We start from the raw sequence: 22,537 nt of genomic DNA on the forward strand, positions 1-22,537 counted from the left end.
ACAAGTTCTGAATGGCAACCATACATTATGCTGTGGTGTCCCTACTTATACTTGTTACACGGTTCTAACAATACTAAACCTTTCAGAAACAAATCAGAGGAGTTCATGAACATACAAGTGCTGTCAAGACTATATCCAACAGTTCCTTAAAAGGGTTCTCACTTCAGTAAGTTGCATTTATCTTGTAGAGAAAGTTAAAGGGAACCAGTCATCAACTTTATGCTGCCCATACTAAAAGGCAGCATAAAGTAGAGACAGGTGAGTTGATTTCAGCAGTCTTTCATTTAAAAGTAAGTGGTTGCAGAGAACCAACATCAGTCATTGCAGACAGGGCCTGGAAAAGTCACGGCCACCTGAAGATTCATGGTTATTCACGAATTCTTGCTCTCCCTGCCCACCTGCTAATGACCGACAGTCTTCTACCTAGTTTTCTCCCTTTCTCTCTAGGAGAGAACTGCCAATCATCAGCAGATGGACAGGGAGTGCAGTTAATTCTGAATAACCATGACTTCTCAGGTAGATTTGACCCTTTTCAAGGCCTAGGATGTAATGATTATAAAGCTGGTTCTCGGCAACCACTTATTAGCTCATGAGTGACACCGATGAAATCAGCATTTCTGTCACTACATTATGCTGTCCTCAGTGAGGTCACCGTAAAGTTGATGACAGGTTCCCTTTAATACAAGCCACTTACCAATATATTATCCATATTGCTTCCTTTGCTGGCTGGATTCATTTTTCTCACATTATAGACTGCTCATTTCCATGGTTACAGACCACCCTGAAATCCATCAGTGATAGTGTGCAAGCACTAGCACAGGAAAAAGCATCAGCCTCTCTGGTGGCCAGGACCATGGGAGCACATATAGGCCAGGCTTTTTCCTATATTGTGCAAGCACGACCACTGATGGATTGCACGGTGGTCTATAACCATGGAAACGAGCAGTGTATAAATGTGACAGAAAAATGAATCCAGCCAGCAAAGGTAGCAATATGGATAATATATTAGTAAGTGACCCGTTTTAACTTTCTCTACATGATAAATGCCACTTACTGAAGTGAGACAATCCCTTTAAGCCACAAAATCTTTTAGGGGATTCCCAACCCTCTGAATCTTTTTTTATAAACAGCTGTCAATTATATAAAACAATGTAAGGAATAATACATTGCATCCCATGCAGACTCTTCCCTTGTTTTTGCAGCTCCAGCAATGACATGTCATCTTAACATGTGATCTTAGTGGTGTCGACAGCTCACCAAAATAACTATTACTCCTTTTATACCTTTGTAAGTGGTTTGTTAAAAAAAAAAAAAAAAATTGGGCAGAAAACCCCCTTTAGGTTGTAAAGCCAGAAACTCATACTACTATTGTGTACAATACAAAAAAAAAAGTGTTATAGCCAAAGTCAAGCAGTTTATGCCAGAGAGACAGATAGAAGGGGGGGATGGAGGTGGAAGAAACAATTAGAGCATGATTTGCATGGGTGGAAGGGGTTTTATGAAGTGTATCAACTATATGAATTGAACATTAATCTAGTGGACCATCTCATTCACAGTTATACAATGAAGCACCCAACAACATGGTAATGTATAAAAGGTTACAAAATTCAATTGTTATGGGGCCACTAAGCCTAGTTGCCACAAATAAAAGATCCACCAACACATCAAGATTCCAAATTTCCATAAAGTCACAGTGCTAAAGATGCGGCCTAGTAGAAGACTTGCAATGAGGGTTACGGCTTCATATCACCAGTCCCTATGAACTCATTAAAATTATGACCATGTATGTGGGTGTTATAACCATATCACCAATAATGTTGGTTAGCAAGTCAAATGTGATGTAACTTCTTTCTAATAGACCTAATACAGAACTGAGGATATGAGAAGCAACAAACAGAGGGGCAGACCATTTATCAAGACCACTGATCACCACAACTAGCCTCTGCCAAGCCTTTAATGGATGCTTACAGACCAACTGTATTCAACTGCATAGTAATGGAACTGTTTTAGGTTAGTACTTTTAATTATATTCCCAATCCCTATAACATACATATTTCTGCTATGATCCCACCCATAGTTGGTAACTGCACTGTACATAACGATCACAGAATGCATATGTTTTGTGGATAAATGCAAGCAGACAATCCTTTAAAATTATAACACCCACAATCAAAAATAGCCATTTCAAGATTTTGTTCAACATGGAACAGGAGAGAATCTTTAAAACCTGACAAAACAAGCATGTTGTCAACTGGAATTCATAAACTCCCATATTTTAAATATTTAGAAGGCTGATAATTCTGACTAAAGTCATACTTTGCTTAAAGGACCGATTTAGTTCTTTAAAATTGACCAGTCTAACCATAGAATAAGCCATCAATATTAGATCGGTGGGAGTCAAAGAATCGACATCTCGGACAACTAGCTATTTAAAGGAGCATGGGCGTTTTAGTGGGCTATATCTGTTAGTGGAGGTGTTGAGAAGATAGGTTACTTGGTTCTTTAAAATTGATGGCCTATCAAGCTAGTTGACATGGTACCTTGCAACTCCTTTTTACCCCCTATAAAGTACAGAGATCCGGTCGTACACTGAAGATGTAAGAGAAGGAAACCTATATATTGAAGCTTCATTAAGATAGTGAAGGGACAAATTATGGTATTGTAATAGTTATCATGCAACTTCCCATTAGTCTGGTAAGCCAATTTGTCATTTCCTTGCTTCTGGAAGGCAATTTTACTCTAAAAAGGCAACAAACTACAGCTTTGCACTAGATTCTATGAAGACCTGTATATCAATTACCCATCTACATAAAAACCATGAGGAAGCCATTAAATGGTCTACACTAAATCTCTTTAAGGTCACTTGACTGATTGACACATGAAGCAGACAATGTAAAAAAAGAGGGGATTTTGTCTTTGTAGGTGTACCAAAACAGAAAGGGGAATCTAGTAACCCATCAACTCCCTGTCCCAATACAGCTATTTTAAACATACAATCTCGGTTGTGTGTAAGATAGTCATCCATGTGGTGTTTACTATGGGAGTAGCAAAACTGAGGTAGTCAACCTTGGTGAAGGCTCAGCATAAAAAGATTTTAATAACCACTGAAAGCTGCTTTTTCATTTTCCATCTAGATGTGCAAGGTTTACAACCATAGGAATTATTGTTGAACTTTCACAGCCTCGCATGTTCCCATATTCAAAAACAAAGAAGCAAGGGAAGGGCGGTGTGTGTGTGTGTCAGGGGGGAATGGGTTGGGTTCATGTAGCAAGAGGGAAAAAAAGGAAAGTTTATAATCTGGAACTTTGGAGGATCGAGTCACATGTTTCATCCAGTGCGCAGGGGAGAAGATCAGACAGTACAGATGATCTCAAGTCCAACAGCTGTAGTTTGTTTTCCTTATGGGCAAGTTTACAAAGTTGTGTTAAATGTTTTTGCAGCTTTATTGTTCACCAAGAACTGCAAACTGGTTGTCTAACTGAAGCTGAAGAGCCTGATTCTTCGTAGCTTCTTCTCTGGCGCGGTTTTTATGTTTTACAATTTCGAATGTCTTCTCCATTTCTTTATCCCTATTTTGTAAAACAAATTAGACAGTTGTCACGGGTGTAAATGCATGATACACAATATCTCAGCAGAAAGGTTCCTTTAAAGGGCTGTGTCACAATTAAATGTTATTTTAATATAATTCAGCATGGAGAAACTAGTTACTTTTATAATTTACTTTCCGTTACAAAAAAGTTCCAGTTGTGAAATTCTCTGTACTTCATTACAATTTCACTCCCTGGTGTTTACTCTGTATAATAATGTGCATGACCACCAACTGTATTGGTCACACATGTTCATACTTCAACTGCCACCAGCCAGCCATATCTATTAGAAGCTGCAACAGTCGCAGGGAGAGCACTGAAGCTGAAACACCCCTCCTCTCCAAGCTGCTATGAAGAAAATGTAAAGTGGCATAAAGTGAAGAGAAAAAAAAAAAAAAAAAAAAAAAAAAAAAAAAAAAATATACTAACCTCCACTGACACCACCCACTGCTCTTCACTTCCTATTCTAGCTCGATGCTACCATTAAAGGGGGTTGTCTAGGCTTTCTAATATTAATGACCTATCCTCAGGATAGGTTATCAATATCAGATCAGCGGGGCTCCAACACCCGGCACCACCGCCGATCAGCTGTATGGGGAGACGGCGCGCGCAGTTTCCATGTGCCATCTTACTTCCTGTCCACTGCTGTAGGTCTATGGAAGAGAAGAGAGTTGGCAAGTGCACACTGCGCTTGCCCTCCCTTCAAGCAGCTGGTTAGCAGGGGTTCCAGGTGTCATACCCCCGCAGATCTGATATTGATGACCTATCCTGAAGATAGGTCATCGATATTAAAAAGCCCGGACAACCTCTTTAAACTGTGAACGACAGTGGCTGGCAATCATGGAGGTGAGTAATCCTTTATTTTTAAACCATGCTAACATTTCATATGGGAGGAAAATGTACGGTTAACTAGTAACCCCCTTGTAGGTAATCATACAACTTTTAAAAGGTGTTGTCAAGACAACCCATGTCCATATTCCCAGCTAGAACTTACGAAATCATGGGGGGTGGGGACCCACACTAGAGACTCTCCTCTATTAGATGGAGGAAACGCATGGAACTTACAAGATTTCCTACTCATTTAATGGGCGCCATGCAAGACCCTTTGCTGGGGAAAGTATGTTCTGATGAAACATGCCCTCACAAAATAGGCTGATTGCCAGGAATACCAGGAGAAGGCCTTAGGACTGCAATACAGTTGACCATTTCAGAAGACCATCATTTCAAAATTGCAACAGCTGACATTTTACTCACATAGTCCTGAAATATTCTGCAGCACTTTACAGACATTATCACTTGCTGTCTCCAATGGAGCTCACGATCTAAGTCCCCATCAGTATATCTCTGGAGTGTGGGAGGAAACCAATGCAAACGTCTTTGGTTGGAGTTGATCGTAGGACCCCCAACACGGTAAGACACAAGTGCTAACTACTGAGCCACCATGTCTGCCAAAAATGTAGTTGGTCAGTTTGTCCAAGTTAACTCTTGGATTTTTCTTAAACATCTCCTTTATCTGCCAGAACCCTCTCACCATTAACATGCAGTGCAAATTGATATATACTTTTCTGGGAAATTCAAAATAACTTGCAATGTATTCATTTAAATCTCTGCTCTTTCTGAGTTCAGTAGACAGATGGGGAGTCTTATTAGTGACTAATAGGAGAGGAATCACTTTTAACTACTTGCCTGCGGGTTTCTATATGCTTGGCAGTGGCTTGTAAAGATGGGAACTGGGTATCACTAAAGATTTCTGGTGGCCCTTGTGGTTTTCGTTGTGGAGCAGACATTCTGGCAGCAGGGGGTCTATATACACCAGAGGGCTGTGCAGGTTCCGGAGTTTCTGTAACTGAAAAGGAAAAAAAAAAAAAAAAAAAAGTATAAATTCAATTTACAGCTACCAATAGTAAGTAGAACCATTATCTGCACTAGTACTCATTCATGAGGTCCAGGCATGTATACACACTGCACATGTTCACGATTTCATGAAGAGGATGCTGTCTTACCAACACTTGCAGGAGGAGGAGGAGCTGCAGTTTTATTCCAGGGACCCGAGGTCTTGTCCGAGCCACTGCCTCCACTCTCTTCCCAGTCCGCACCCTGTTCTTCCTTCTCATTTTCATCATCTTCCTTTTCATTGCTACAAGCAGAAATCCAGGGAGAGCAACATGAAGGGCAGTACATTAAAATCATACTGGCATACAGAATTCACAAGTACAGACCGCTCTTTATGGAAGGCAGTCTAGTTATATGCAAAGCCTTTTGGCATACATGAAAAATGCAAAACAAAAAAGTGAAACTCAAATGTTTCCGACAGGCCAAAGCTTGTTGAAAATGCCTATTGAGGCATACCAATGGTTTCCATTTAATAAAAATTAAGCAAATACATTTTGTAACTTGCAATAGTGCAGAATATTTCACAACATTCGTTTTTGTCTAAGCAGTTTCTATTTGTAATATTTTTTTCTCTGTACAGCCACCTTTCTCTGTGGGCAGCCATCTTGTCTGAGCTACAGTTAATAGTAGCGATGAGCGAATTTCATATTTTGAAATTTGTTGGCACTTAGTTTGCTGGTAAAAGCAGAAATGCGTTATGGACTCCGTTACCACAGACCATAACGCAATTCTATGACAGAATGCATAACGGAATGCCTTTAGAGGCATTCCGTTATTCATTCCATCATAATAGAAGTCTATGGGCTGCAAAACTGATCCGTCCCGTTATGCAGGGGAGTCCTCTCCTACATAACAGAAACGGGACAGATCCATTATGCAGCCATAGACTTCTATTATGACGGAATGAATAACGGAATGCCTTTAAAGGCTTTTACCACCAAATGAAGCATGAACGAATTTTATAACATGAAATTCGCTCATCTAGTTAATAGCATTTAATTGTAATCCTGTCTGTGATTAGAGGACTGTCGAAAAGTGATCTGCACAGAACAGAAAGGCTCAGGGTTTTATTAGGCTTTGTGGTCAGTGTGAAAACTACATTATTTTAGGATTTTTAGTATAGATTTTTGGAATATAATATATATTTTTTAAAAACTTGTTTAACATAAAAACTTGATTTAAATGGGTTCTTTTCGGAAGACAGTGTAGCCAGTTTATCAAGAGTCTCTCAATTTTCTACCCAAGTTTTATTGCATTTAAACAGGTTGTCCAGCCTTGGTGACTACAACCAAAGCCAAAATTTTCTAGCCTCTTACTTGGAGACTTCCCATACTGTTTTATGGCTTTACTGTTGGTATTTTCAGCAAATGCACTATCATATCAGACAGGAATAACAGTGTTGCAAGCTGTGCTATACCTCCTATCAGAACTAAGGATTTCAAATGGAACCCATTATAAGCCAACGGCTTAAGTCTGATGCTGAAGTTATGCACTGTACAACAAAACCAGCCTATGTGGAGGAGGGTTCATAAAAATAAAAAAAAATTGAAAAAAGGAGCATAAGTGGGAAACAACTGGAGGGAATGGAAAGGAAAAGGAAAGAGGGATAGGTGAGGAAGAGAAGAAGGCGCCAAAGGATACCCCAAAGTGTCAGAAAGAAATGGAGGGAGATGCTGCTGCTCGAAAGTCCAGGCAAACCTGACTAGCGGGCCGCAAGGAATAATCAATAAATAGAAAAAAGGAATGATTAGTGGAGCGCCAAGTGATCAAGGTCTAGTGAAGGGGTGGCAGGAGGAAACGTGAGGAGGAGGTGAACACCTCTTCTAGCTCTAAAGCACCCCTATATACCTTGAAGGGAAAATTATGTTTGTGAACCCATGTATCCAAAGGTTGAAATCACAAAATAGTATCATGAATAAAAAAATAAAAAAACTAACATGAGGCTATAGCCTTAAAATCAAGAACTACTGGAGTCTTCAGTAAAAAGAAAGCACAAACAATCTTGTTTAGTACTCAAGTCACCAGGGAGGGTGGTGCAAGATAAGCACATAACACTTGACACCAAACGTGAGGTCGCCTTATAGGTTGGTAATTCCTTCGTCGTCCTATTAAGAGATGACCCAACGGACTTCCAAGGTACGAAGTAATTTTCTTTATTGTTACAAACAGCTCGACACGTTTCGGGGCAATTAAAAACCCCTTCAGGAGCATCAAAGGTTACATACAAAAATACTGTATTTTATAGTCTAAGAACACATTCACACGGGGATTCACTTCCTGTCCTGAAACCCAGAACCGGAAGTGATCTCCATTTGGTGGAACGTATTCAGTATAACCATTTATAATTAGTCTGAGGAAGCTTACGCGAAACGCGCGTTGGGGCTTGTCGGATCACTACTTTGGTATTTATTGATGTTATTTTCTATTTACCATATTGTTCATTTTATTGTCCATGTACATTGTATCTCATGCACTTTAAATGTATGTACTGTATCTGGCTCCAATACCTTGTCCATGGTTGGCGAGGTCATTTATACATGTCCCCCATTTGGGTATTTATTAACTATCTAGTGCCTCCTTCGCCTTGACCATTGTGTTTTTTTCATTTTGTCCATTTTGTGATCCTTTCCCACCCTTGTGTCTATTTATCCACCAGTGTTTTGTATTGTTTGTCATTGTATTTTATTGGATTTTCCCTCCCATTTTGGGAACCATAATAAAGTTTGATATACATTGTTAGTCGTGCTGTGCCTTTCTCTCTTTTTGGTGTTGATGTTTATGGGCTATGGTTGCAAGATCTGATATAGTGGATATAAAAATATAGCCTAAAGTTAATTGAACTAAAATTGCAAACGGAGGTCTTCCCCCAAAAACACACACAATCAAATCTACATGCACAAACTTATGGAATGAGGACTCTAAAAGGAGATCCATCTACGGATGTAGTAAAAACACCAATAAATTTAAGGTGCAAGTATAAACTCCAATTTATAAGAACAAAAGGAAAGGAGGGTGCTAGGTGTAAACCAATGGATGGGGTGGATAGTTTACTTCACATCTGCATAAAAAATATAAGGAAATGTAAAAAATATTAGAATAAAGCGTAACAGAAGGATAAGCGCATGTCTAGTCAGAACTCTAATTCATTATCTGATGCATAACTCATAAATTTTCTCAGTAGTGACTGTATTCCAGGGGTTCTTTCATGCCAAATGGAGCAAGTGTTAAACCTATAGATCCAGTGCATCTTTCCTACAGAGCTGAGAGTAGGATTGGAGAGACTAGATCTATGGGGGGTCAGTTTCAGACCCAAGAAATTGCCCTCGTGTACTTCAGAGAAGTGTTTGGATACTCCATGTTTTAAATACTCTCGCTGAATGTTAGAGCGGTGTTGATTGAGCCGCTCTCTTAATGTTTGGGTGGTGCGGCCTATGTATTGCAGGCCACAGGGGCAGATTCAAAGGGGTATTCCCATCTTCAGTTTTCATACTTCCCTTCGTCCAGCGCGACGTCCACTTCCTGGATTTGGCTGGGCTTGTGACGTCTTCTCCCGGGCTTGAGTGACATCTTCTCCCGGCCAGGTCGCGCAGAAGACTGAAGTTTTTTTCCTGGCCGGGCAGCGCGATGTCCTGAACGCGCACGCATGCCACGCCATGGTGACTTATTCCTGGCCTGTATAGTACAGAGCCGGCATGTGCGTTCGCGGCCCTGTACTATACTGGCCAGGAAGAAGTCATCATGGCGCATGCGCGTTCAGGACATTGCGCAGCCCAGCCGGGAGAGAATCTTCAGTCTTCTGCGCAAGCGTGGCCCGGCGGGATTCGACAGGAGAGGTTGCCGTAACCAGGGGAGACGAAAGACAACAATCAGGTAAGAGGGGACTTATTTTCTCAAAAAGGGTGGGAATTAGGTAATAAAATGTATTTAGAAAAATGATCACTGTCAAATCATTAAGAGATTTAACAGTGATCATTGTGATGGGAATACCCCTTTAAGTTGCACCTTCTGTTACGCTCTATTCTAATTTTTTATGCAGATGTGAAGTTATCTATCCACCCATCCATTGTTTACCTAAGCACCTACCTTTTGCTCTTATCCATTGGAGTTTATACTTACCTTTATATTAATTTATCTATTCATGTATTGACCCAGGGAGTTACCCCTTTTAAGAAACCCTTTGAGGGGGCAGAGAGAAATATTCCCTCAAAGGGTTGCTTAAAAGGGGTAACTCCCTGGGTCAATACATGAATAGATAAATTAATATAAAAGGTAAGTATAAACTCCAATGGATAAGAGCAAAAGGGAAAGGTAGGTGCTTGGGTAAACAATGGATGGGTGGATAGATTACTTCACATCTGCATAAAAAAAAATTAGAATAAAAGCATAACAGATAGAAGGTGCAACTTAAATCTGCCCCTGTGGCCTGCAATACATAGGCCGCACCACCCAAACATTGAGAGGCTCAATCAACACCGCTCTAACATTCAGCGAGAGTATTGTAAAACATGGAGTATCCAAACATTTCTCGAAGTACACGAGGGCAATTTCTTGGGTCTGAAACTGACCCCCATAGATCAAGTCTCTCAATCCTACACTCAGCTCTGTAGGAAAAATGTACTGGATCTATAGGTTTTTTTTTAATTATATTTTTATCTGTTATATAAGAAACATACAAAATCAGACCATCCAAAGATCCATAAAACAATATAATAACATTTTACCCCAAGTACAGGGAATCTCCATTTACCCACTTCCGAAGTATGAGAAGTCTGGCTTGAAATAGTACTTTGCCTAAAACCAATCGTATCTCTTTATTTCATTTAAGATGTTCTGTAGCCCCTAATATACAAACTACTGGGTCTTCAAAGACATGAACACCCAGAAATACTGATATCATTTCTGCAATCTCCTTCCAATACCTAAAAAGTTTAAGGCATCTCTCCAAAAGCAAGGTATTAGATCCGCCTTCTCTCCCTTACATTTGGGCACTTATCAGAAGTTCTTACCCCCATTTTCTTTAACACCCAAGGAGATCGAGCACCTACATTCCCTTTTGGTCTTATCATCAATTGGAGTTTATACTTGCACCTTAAATTATTGGTGTTTTAACTAAATCTGTAGAACGGATCTACCCATGTGTTCTTAGACTATAAAATACAGTTTTTTTTTATGTAACTTTTGATTCTCCTGAAGGGGTTTTTAATTGCGCCGAAACTGCGTCGAGCCGTTTTGTAACAAAGAAAATTACTTCGTACCTTGAAGTCCGTTGGTCATCTCTTAATAGGACGACGAAGGAATTACCAACCTATAAGGTGACCTCGGGTTTGGTGTCAAGTGTTATGTGCTTATCTTGCACTACCCTCCATGGTGACATGAGTACTAAACAAGATTGTTTGTACTTTGTTACTAAAGACGCTAGTAGTCCGTTCTTGAATGGTTTTAAGGGCTATAGCCTCATGTTAGTTTTTTATTCATGATTCTATTTTGCGAGTTAGGTGAGGGCAGCAGCACCATCATTACCCGTCCTGGGGAGGAGGGGCATATCACTGTTTGGGTGCTAGATTAACACCTTGTGCAACCCCCCCCCAAACACCCAGCCTGCCAGTGACAGATTATCACATGGATGTAAACATGAGGACGTGATGGTCACGACGGCAATAACACTATAGTGTTACTGTGAATAACATGTCCCTGTATGTGTGCCCTCTTCCAGTCATTTTAGGGCCTGCCGTAAATGACAGAATCTTGTAACTCCGGTACAAGACCTGTCCACTGACTGCTCTGCTTTACTGTGTGTAGTGAATGCCGTTAAAGGGGTTAACCAACATTATACAACTGCATGCAGGTTTGTAACAATATCCTATAAGCTCTTCAGAAGATACTGACTCGCTCCCATATGTAGTCATAGGTTAAAGGTGAATTTTAGCAAGGCATTACCTTATTTGCAATGAATGAATCCTTAGGCCACTGTAGTCGATTTCTTTTTGCTCAAATTCTTTCCATTCATCATCTACCTACAAAGAAAGATGGGGACACAAATGAACATTACAAAAAACACAAATCCAACAGGACACAAAACATAAATTTCCATCCATCTTATACAGTTAGAGTTGTCTCATCTCATACCTATTGGTGGCATATCAGTAAAATATGCCACCAATGTCAGATAAATGCGGGTCCCACCACCCCGGACCTATGTCCAGAACGTGCCCCCCCAAAGTGAATGAAAGTGTGGCCACCCTACATTCACTCTATGGGAGTTCCAAAAAAGCCAAGTGCTGGCTTGGTTATTTCCGAAAGTCCCATAAAAGTGTAACAGAGAGGTGGTTGTGCATGCGCAGGGGCATTCCTCCATTTACTTCTATGGGCTTTCCAAAAATAGCACTCTTGTTAGCTATTTTCAAACTCCTATAGAAGTAAATGGACAGTAACACGTGGGGCCTGTTCTGGAAACAGGAGCGGGGAGCCATATCAGACATCGGTGGCATAACCAAGCATTATGCCAACAATATCTGAGATGACAATCCCTTTAAAGGGTTCTCTGCTTTTGCTATATTGGTGACCTTCCTCAAGATAAGTCATCAATATCAGATTGGCAGGGGCCCAACTGCCAATTATCTGTATGAAGGGAACGCAGTGCTCATACACTAATAGGACTGAATACGAGTGAGCCATGACTGGGACGGAGGACCTGGAATGACAATGCTCGCCGCTGCAATGTCCATGGGGAGAAGGGGAACATTGTAGAGAACGTGATTGTACGAGCACTGCGTGTCGGCTTTAAACAGCTGATCAGCGGGGATGCTGGGCAATCAATAGGCTTGATCAATAGAGCTTCGGATCATAGATCCAAAGTCGATTCGTTCAAAACCTTTGTAGTTAATGCTGGTGCTGTACAGCATTAAAATTATTGGCTCAGTGGTGCCAAACTTCATCTCGCGAAAAGTCGCGCAAGTCTTAGGTGAATTTACTACTATATGCATATCTGCATATTTTAAAAAACATTTTAAAATAGGAATTCAAAGCCAGCTTTGGTACTGGCTGGTACCTCGGTACCAAAGCCCAGCTTCTGATTCCTATTATAAAATGTTTTTTAAATACAGTTTGATCTTGGAGTTTGATCTCCCGGACCCTCACACAGATAAGATATGTGCAGAGAAGAGGGCAGTAATACTGCATGGTAGGGGTGCACCGAATTCCGGCAGCCGAAAATATCGGCCGAAAATGTACCTAATCCATTTCGGCCGATATTGTTACATATCGGCCCGAAAGATATGGGGGGTGTGGGATTTGTCCACCCATCTGCGGGCCGGGGCGGTTTACTGCATCTTTATTTTACCTTACAATCGTGACGCTCCAGTAACAACTCTGCAGGCAGAGCGGAGGGGCGGCGTAACGTCACTTACTCACGTGACGCTCCTGCTCCGCCTCCTTCATTCATAAAGTGGGCGGAGCAGGTGCGTCACGTGAGTAAGTGAAGTTACGCCGCCCTCCGCTCTGCTTGCAGAGTTGTTACTGGAGCGTCACGATTGTAAGGTAAAATAAAGATGCAGTGAGTGATGCTGTGAGCAGCAGGGCCGGGGCATCGGTCTATGGCACTGCTATGGGGAGGGGGGATCTGTGCACTGCTATGGGGAGGGGGGATCTGTGCACTGCTATGGGGAGGGGGGATCTGTGCACTGCTATGGGGAGGGGGGATCTGTGCACTGCTATGGGGAGGGGGGGGATCTGTGCACTGCTATGGGGAGGGGGGGATCTGTGCACTGTTATGGGGAGGGGGGGATCTGTGCACTGTTATGGGGAGGGAGGGATCTGTGCACTGTTATGGGGAGGGAGGGATCTGTGCACTGTTATGGGGAAAGGGATCTGTGCACTGTTATGGGGAAAGGGATCTGTGCACTGTTATGGGGAAAGGGATCTGTGCACTGTTATGGGGAAAGGGATCTGTGCACTGTTATGGGGAAAGGGATCTGTGCACTGTTATGGGGAAAGGGATCTGTGCACTGTTATGGGGAAAGGGATCTGTGCACTGTTATGGGGAAAGGGATCTGTGCACTGTTATGGGGAAAGGGATCTGTGCACTGTTATGCCCATAACAGTGCACATATCCCCCCCCCCCTCTCCATAACAGCGCCACCCACAGATCCCCCTCTCCATAACAGCGCCACCCACAGATCCCCCTCTCCATAACAGCGCCAATCATTAAAAAAAAATGTATTTTAAAAGTATTTGGGTAAAAAGGCAGTTTCGGTTTCGTTTTTCGGTCAAGGGCATCCTGAATTTTCAGTTTCGGACCAGAATTTTCATTTCGGTGCACCCCTACTGCATGGCATTGTCCTTGTAGTCCAACAAGGCGCTTATGTCACCACAAGTATGTGTATGTAACAAAGAGGCGGCAACATTAAAGGATAACGGTCATATTTTTAATTATTTGCTAGTTTAGAGTTAGGCATGTATACCTGAGTTAGTCTGTCAATGATCGCCAAAAGATCTGAAGTTACCTTATAATAGCAGCTTTCATTAATCCTGTCCCTTTCCACTGCTCCCTTAAAAGACCGTTGCTATGGCTCATCTGTCTCCGGCTAGGAAGACAGAGGGGCGGTCCTTCACACTGCATGCCTGCATTAGGCTTCAGAGTGAGGAGGCGTGTCTCAGTAATCTGATTGGCTGGCAGGAAGCTGCTGGCTACAGCATGTTTGTAAGTGAAGTGAGGAAGGCAGTTTTGGCCTCAGAGAACTGGCAGAGGAGCCATCTTGAGAAGATTCTTATAATGTAGGATTCAAAACAGCTGTAACTAAGCGGAAAACTCAAGGAAAACAGTGGTAAGTGTAGAAACTAAAAATTGCTTTATGCATAATGCTATTTTTTTAATGAAAATATGACAGTTATCCTTTAACTGTTCAGCAATTAACTTCTCGGCATTCTTGTCAGAGGAGTCTGAAACTTTTGTGACTCTTAATGTGAACATGTTTAAGAATAGATTGTGCCTGAAAAGATTTCAAGCAACGCATTGTGACTGGCATAATGTAAGCAATCTCATGCACATGATTATATGCTCATAGGCTTGTTGCAGGGATACAAACTATGGGGCGCATTTATTAACCCCTCCAAGACCAAGCCACATTCTGCAAATCTGAAGTGTTTCACTTTATGAGGTAATAACTCAAACGCTTTTACTTATATAAGCGATTCTGAGATTGTTTTCTCATGACATATTGTACTTCATGTTAGTGGTAAATTTGAGTCAATATGTTTCACCTTTATTTATAAAAAAAAATCCAAAATTTACTGAAAATTTGGAAAAATTAACCATTTTTGAAACTTGAATGCCTCTGCTTTTAAGACTACATGCACACAACCATATGTTTTGCGGTCCGCAAAAACCCAAAAAAACAAACACACGGATTACATTCATATGCCATCCGTTTTTTTTTTTTGCGGATCCATTGTAACAATGCCTAAAACGGACAATAGGAAATTTTTTCAGCGGGGCTATGGAACGGACATACTCATGCGGACAGCACACTGTGTGCTGTCTGCATTTTTTGCGGACCCATTGAAATGAATGGGTCCGCATCCTATTCTAAAAAAAAAAAAAAAAAAATGGAAGGGACACAGAAACAAACAACGTCCGGGTGCATGTAGCCAAAAGCAGATTGCGATACCTCATAAAATAGTTATTGTACATTTCCCAAATGTCTACTTAATGTTGGCATCATTTTGTAAACGTCATTTTATTAGGATGTTAAAAGAAATTCTTAATTTTTAAGAAAATGTAAAAAAAACACTTTAGCGCTATTTGACATGTATACTCGTCATGGAGCACTGCTACTTGGCGCTCCATGACGAGTATACACGTCATGGCATTAAACTGTCACCATGTCTGCAGACATGGTGACAGCACTGGGACCCCGTCTGTTACACACAGCCAGGGATCTCAACTAACCGGCTCAGGACCAATGAGGGCGGTTCCGGGCCGGCAATCGCTCAGATTGGCTAGTCTGTACAGTTCTTTAGGTGAAAAATGTCATAAAGGGGTTAAGGACCAGTTCAGTTATGAAGTGACTTTGTGGGGCTTACATAGAAACCACCCATAAATGACTCCATTTTAGAAACTACACCCTTCAAGTTATTCAAAACTGATTTTACAAAATTTGTTAACCCTTTAGGTGTTCCACAAGAATAAAAGTAAAATGGAGGTGAAATTTCAAATTTTTTGCAGATTTTCCATTTCAATCTATTTTTCCCTGCAACACAGCAATGTTTAACAGCCAAAGAAAATCTCAATATTTATTACCCTGATTCTGCAGTTTACAGAAACACCCCATATGTGGTCGTAAACTGCTGTATCAGTACACAGCAATGTGCAGAGGGAAAGGAGCGCCATATGGGTTTTGGAGGGCAGATTTCACTGGGATAATTTTAAGTTGCCATGTCACATTTGAAGACCCCCTTATGCACCCCTAGAGTAGAAACTCCCAAAAAGTGACCCCATTTTGTAAACTACGGGATGAGGTGACAGTTTTATTGGTACTATATTGGGTTACAAATGATTTTTGATTGCTCGATATTACGGAGTTCTCCTGACAGGATAGAGAACGTGTTGCTTTTATAGAGAAGGTTGATACGGACACAATACCAAATGTGTATTTTTGTTTCAGTTTTACATAATAAAGCATTTTTGAAAACAAAAATAATGTTTGGGTCTTCATTTTCTGAAAGCTAAATTTTTTATTTTTCTGCCGATCGTCTTGTGCAGGGTCTCTTTTTGCAGGAAGAGCTGACATTTTTATTGGTACCATTTTTGGGTTACATAGGATTTTTTTTATAATTTAATAATGACACTTTTTGGGGGCCAGGTGACCAAAAAATATAAAAAAGGCTACTTTGGCACATTTTCTTTTTTTTAACAGCGTTCAACTGAGGTAGATCATGTGACATTTTTATAGAGCAGGTTTTTACAGACAGCGATACCTAATAGGTCTACTTTTTTAATGTATTTCAGTTTTACACAAAAGTTTTTTTTTTTTTTTAAATATGTTTTAGCATCTCCATTTTCTGAAGGCCATTTTTTTTGGGGGGGCGATTGTCTTATGTAGGGGCTCATTTTTTGCAGGAAGAGATGACGGTTTGATTGGTACAATTTTGAGTTGCATATGACTTTGATCGCTTGGTATTACACTTTTCGTGATGAAAGATTAAAAAAAAAATGCAATTTTTTTTGCATAGTGTTCACCTTCTAAGGTGAACACTATAAAAAAAATTAACTGTGCAAAAAAGTCATAATATTTTTATAGATAAGTCATTACGAACGTGGAGATACCTACCGTATTAACACCAGCAACTGTTGTTGAAATTGCGGCAGGGCCCGGTGCAGTCACTGTATTCTATAACACCTGCACCGCACAGCAGTATTCATATGTAAAGTGTAGGCAATCCATATGTAAAGTGTAGAAATCTTCTGTGGTAGGGCAATCCACCTAGTACTCACTATAAAACTCCGATACTAGCAGGCAGGCCACTCCATCATGCACATGCTCCTCCCACTTTATTAATGAGGCAGGCGGAGCATGCGCCTGGCGAAGTGAGTGACCGCCCAGCCTGCCAGTAAGGGATTTCTACACTTTACATATGGATTGCCTACACTTTACATATGAATACTGCTGTGTGCAGAACCCGCAGCACCTCCTCCCTCCCCACTGATGCATCGCAGGTCACGCTGTGCAGCATTGCGGCCCGCGATGTATCAGTTTTAGAGTAAAAATGGCAGCATTTGCCCTTAAGACGCACTGCCATTTCCCCCCCACACTTTTGGGGTATAAAAGTGCGTCTTATAGAAAAATATGGTAATAGGTCAGATTTTTTTAAATTTCAGTTTTACACTATAAAAGCTTTTTTGAAGAAAAAAATCATTTTTGTGTCTCCATGTTCTGAAAAACATTTTATCGTTTGGGCAATGATCCTATGTAAAGGCTCATTTTTTGCGGGAACAGATGACCGTTTGATTGGTACTACATTGGGGTACATTTGTGATGTATGGTGACAAAAAGTGTCATTTTTGGGAGTTAATTTTTTTTATGGGGTTAGGCCAAGTGATATTTTTATAGAGTGCTTGCCATGGACATGCCAATACCTAATATGTATACTTTTTTTTAAATGTATTTCAGTTATACACAAAGCATTTTTGAAGGAAAAAAAATGTTTGTGTCTCCATTTTCTGAAAGTCATTTTTTGGACGATAGTCTTAGGTAGGGTCTCATTTTTTGCGGGAAGAGATTACGGTTTAATTGGTACTATTTTGGGGTACATATGTCTTTTTGATTGCTTGGAATTAGACTTTTTGCTCACTTATTTTTTTTACGGCGTTCACCTGAGGTGGTAGATTATGTGACTTTATAGAGCACGTAGTTACGGACGCAGTGATACCTAAAATGTCTTATTTATTTAAACACTTGGTGAGGGGGGGGGGGGGGGGGGGGGGGGGGGCTTTTTTTTTTTTTACTTGAAACCAATTTTTTATTATAAAAAAACGAAATTAGTACTTACCGGTAATTCAGTTTCCATGAGATCATCACAACGGCACGTTATTCCCTCCCATTTTTTGTTCTGTGCTCTCACTAATCTTATGCTCTTTTTCTTACTCACCACCTTTTTTTACTCTGTGATTTTGGAGAGTAAGAAAAAGAGCATAAGATTAGTGAAGTAAGATATTACCTCATACCTTCCCGAGAGCACAGAACAAAAAATGGGAGGGAATAACGTGCCATTGTGATGATCTCATGGAAACTGAATTACCGGTAAGTACTAATTCCGTTTCTTCCATAGCATCATCACGATATATCAAGGGGTGGCAACCGCCTGAAGGACTTTACGTCCAAAAGACAGATCAGAAGCCCTGGAAAGGTCGAGTCTGTAATGTTTTACAAATGTATGGACACTGGCCCATGTGGCAGCTTTACATATGTCATCAAGGGAAGCGCCAGCCTTCTCTGCTTGAGAGGATGACATGGCTCTGGTTGAATGGGCCCTCAGGTTAACAGGACATGGGAGATTCTGAATCTCATAGCAGAGAGATAGTGTTCTTGATCCATCTGGCCAGAGGATTTGGAAGTTTTCTGGCCTTTGTTTTTCCCAGCGAACAGGACTAAGATTGTCGGACTTCCTGAAATCCTTGGTAGCCTCGATGTAATTTAACACGGAGCGTCTAAGGAGTGGAAGATTAACTCTGTTATTTGAGGGGTTTTGACAGAAAGAAGGTAGGATAATCTCCTGGCTGCGATGGAAGTTGGATACAACTTTGGGGAGGAAACCTGGATCTAATCTGAGAATTATCCTGTCGTCCAAGATACGTAGATAGGGTTCTCTGAGGGATAGCGCTTGTATTTCCCCATAGTCTACGGGCGGATGTTATCGCAATCAGGAAGGCCGTCTTTAGTGATAGATGTTTAATTGAGCAGTCACTTATAGGCTCAAAGGAGGGCAACATCAGTCCTGAGAGTACGATGTTTAGATCCCAGGAGGGAACTCGTGAAGTAATAGTTGGACGAAGTCTAGAGGCTGCTCTCAAACCTTTTAATTTAGCGGTGGCCTGCAATATCCTGATCAAAGAAACAGCCAAGAGCAGATACTTGGACTTTGAGGGTGGAAGGTCTCAGTCCTAAAGTCAAGCCCCTGCTGTAAAAAAATCCTGAATTTTCAGAATGTTGGGTCTTTTTAAATTTGGAGCAACGTCCCCCGACCAGGAACAGAACCGCTTCCATATCTTTAAATAGATTGCTGAGGTCACCTTTCCTAGAGGCTTTCAGTGTATTTATTACCTTGTTCAACAATACCTGTCTTTTCAGGAGCTGAGCCTCAGGATCCAGGCAAACAGTCTCAGGAACTGTGGATTGGGGTATAGGACTGGACCCTGATGCAGAAGGTCCTTCCTGATGGAAAGAGGCCAAGGTTCCCAGATAGAGAGCTTCTTGAGAGAAGAAAACCAGCTTCTTTTCGGCCAGAACGGGGCTATTAAGATTAATGTGGTTCTGTCCTGATGTAATTTCAGAATCACCTTTGGGATCAATGGAAGTGGAGGGAAGGTGTAACAGTCTCCAATGCCATCTTGCGGCGAACGCATCCAAGGCTCATGGGTTGTCCCTGGGGTTTAGGGAGCAAAATATTCCCACCTTCGAGTTTGCCCTTGAGGCAAAGAGATCCACTTCGGGATTTCCCCATTTGTCCACCATCTGGAACACGTCTTCGTTCAGGGACCATTCTGTCTGGTCTAGCCTGTGGCGACTGAGGAAGTCTGCTTCTTAGTTTAATACACCCTTGAGGTGAACTGCTGAGAAGGAGCTCACCCTTTGCTCTGCCCAGGTGAAGATCTTGGATGATAGTGACTGAAGAGCCGCTGACCATGTCCCTCCTTGGTGTGAGAGATAAGCGATGGCCGCCGTGTTGTCTGAGGGGGATCTTCACATGGTGACACTGAAGAATCATCTCAGTCACTTTTAGGGTCTCCCAGACCACCATCAGTTCCCTGAAATTTGATGACTGACCTGATTGATTGGGGCCAGATCCCCTGAAACAGATGGTCTCCTACCTTCATGTACCAGCCTGAAAGACTTTCATCTGTAACAACCTGCATGTAGGGAGTCTTCTGGCACGGTGTCCCCTTGGACAGATTGAGGAAAACTTCCACCAATCTAGGGACTTCTTTACTGGTGGTAGGATAGATACCTTGCAGTCTAGCGAGAATTGTCATTTGTCCCAGATCCCGAGGATCCAGTTTTGTAAGGGTCTGAAAGGATTCTGACTCCAGGGTACTGCTGGTATGCATGAGGTTACTATTCCCAACAGGCTCATTGCTTCTCTTATTGAGCAAGTTCTCTTCCCCTGGAAAGTTCGGATTTTCCGTTGCAGAGCTGAGATCTTGTCCTGGTGAAGAAAAGTAGCCTGGGCCTGGGAGTCTAGGATCATTCCCACAAAGCGTATTCTTGTGGAAGGTGAAAGGATAGACTTGTTCCCATTTACCATCCATCCCAGTCTGTCTAGTGTTGATAGAAGGGTGTCTAAGTCTAATCCCATCTGACGTGGACTGTTGCTGATCAGAAGAAAGTAGTCAAGGTACGGAACTAGCGTCAGGCTAGCTTTCCTTAAGAATGCCACCATTTACACTACTTTGTAAAGATCTTCGGGGCCGAGGAAATTCCAAATGGGAGTGCCATGAACTGGTAGTGATGGCAAACCGGAGGAATTTTTGGGAGTTGGTATGGATTGAGACGTTATAGTAGGCATCTCGTAGATCTATTGTACACATCAGGACGTTTGGGGATAACAAGGGTACTGTCGACATCAGGGATTCCATCCTGAACTTTCGATACAAGATGAACTTGTTTAAAGGTTTCAAATTTATCATACAGAACGAACCCTCCTTTTTCTTTACCAGAAAAAGGTTAGAGTAGAATACCTTTCCCTGATGTAAGAGGGGAACTTGAGCAATCACATTCTTTTTTAGAAGGTCTTAAAGAGGACCTTTCACTACTGTACAAACTAAAAACTAACTATAATCAGTGGGCAGAGTAGTAAGTGCAGGGGGACCCCTGGGCGCCGCTCTGCCCACTGATATTTTTAGTTTGTACAGTAGTGAAAGGTCCTCTTTAAATTTCCTTCCATAGACTCGTTTGGAAGCGTGTTGGGGGGGGGGGGGGGGGGGGGTGAGGGGGGTTTGAAGACCGCTCGATCCTGTATCCTGAGCCTATGATCTCTCTTGTCTAAGCATTCTGGGCAATCAATTCCCAGGATGTCAGGAAGTTTGAGAGCCTTCCCCCCCACCACGGCATCATTGTTTAGCGCTTGGTTTAGAGTGGGAGGTAGGGAAGCCTCTTCCTTTACCCCCTTTGGGGTAGCTCCAGCGCCCGGTCTTCCCTTTCCCCAAGTAAGATCTGTCTTGATTTTAGGGGGAACGAAAGGGATAATGGCGTTTATAGGGCCGGTCTTCAGGAAAACCCTTCTTTTTATCAGAGGCCTTTTCTAAGATCTTATCCAATACGGGGCCGAACACATACTCTCCCGAGAATGGAATAGAGCAAAGCTTCATCTTAGATGTTTTATCCCCTGACCAACATATCATCTAGAGCGGTGTTTCCCAACCAGTGTGCCTCCAGCTGTTGCAAAACTACAACTCCCAGCATGCCCGGACAGCCTTTGGCTGTGCGGGCATGCTGGGAGGTGTAGTTTTGCAACAGCTGGAGGCACACTGGTTGGGAAACACCGCTCTAGAGTGCCCTTCTGGCGGCGTTGGAGAGGGCACCATCCCTAGCTGAGAATCGGACCGACTCAGCCGAGGCATCAGCCAGAAAAGCGGTGGCTGATTTGAGGAGGGGTAGGGAATTTAGGATCTCCTCCCTAGGGGTTTTATTTTTAATATGGTCCTCTAATTCATTAAGCCAGAGGAACATAGATCTGGCCACGGAGGTTGCCGCAATATTAGACTTGATGTTAAACATTGCGGCCTCCCATGACTTCCTCAAGAGGCTGTCGGCTTTCCTGTCCATGGAATCCCTTAACTGGGAAGCATCTTCAAAAGGGAAGGGATGTTTTTTTTATTCACCTTTGCCATCTGGACATTGATCTTAGGGATCTCATAAAAAAATTGACTCCTCTGGATCAAATAAATCGATTTTTGATGGCGGCGGATACCCCTAAACTTTTTCAGGGTCAGAACACTCCTCCAAAATCACATCCCTAATATTTTTGTTAATAGGGAATTACACAGGTCTTCTTAACCCGTAAGCTCCAAACATTTCCTTTTGGATAGAATGGCTTCTCTGTACCTCTTCCACCCCCAGTTGATCTAACTGCTTTTAGGAGGACCGACATGTCCTCCATGCAAAAATAAAACCTACGATTACTGTCAGATGATCCTGCGTCCGAGTCCCACTCTCCCTCTTCCTACGATTTGACCGACGGAACATAGTCTAACACAGCCTCAGAATCGGAGGATCTAAGCCTCTTCGTTTTGGGGTGGGGAGTATCCACAGGGTTGGAAGATAGATGAGATAAAGATGACCGTA

At 41.9% G+C, this 22,537-nt stretch overlaps 1 protein-coding gene and 1 long non-coding RNA gene across 2 annotated transcripts in view; one reads left to right on the forward strand and one right to left on the reverse strand.

Moving 5' to 3' along the window:
* Positions 1-1,306: 1,306 nt before the first annotated feature.
* Positions 1,307-2,989, forward strand: LOC121001122. The gene is made up of 2 exons (XR_005778982.1): positions 1,307-1,451; positions 1,919-2,989. It is a non-coding gene; the product is annotated as an uncharacterized LOC121001122 (long non-coding RNA).
* Positions 2,990-3,128: 139 nt separating this feature from the next.
* CDV3 (CDV3 homolog) overlaps positions 3,129-22,537 on the reverse strand; it is a 32,423-nt gene continuing 13,014 nt past the window's right edge. The window contains exons 2-5 of the mRNA XM_040432053.1: positions 11,418-11,494; positions 5,591-5,724; positions 5,274-5,433; positions 3,129-3,569 (exon numbers count right to left, since the gene is read on the reverse strand). Of these exons, the coding sequence (XP_040287987.1) occupies positions 3,443-3,569; positions 5,274-5,433; positions 5,591-5,724; positions 11,418-11,494 (498 nt within the window). The 3' untranslated portion in view covers positions 3,129-3,442. The remainder of the gene's footprint in view (positions 3,570-5,273; positions 5,434-5,590; positions 5,725-11,417; positions 11,495-22,537) is intronic.

This window comes from Bufo bufo, chromosome 5, assembly GCF_905171765.1.
Source record: "Bufo bufo chromosome 5, aBufBuf1.1, whole genome shotgun sequence".
NCBI lineage: Eukaryota > Metazoa > Chordata > Amphibia > Anura > Bufonidae > Bufo > Bufo bufo.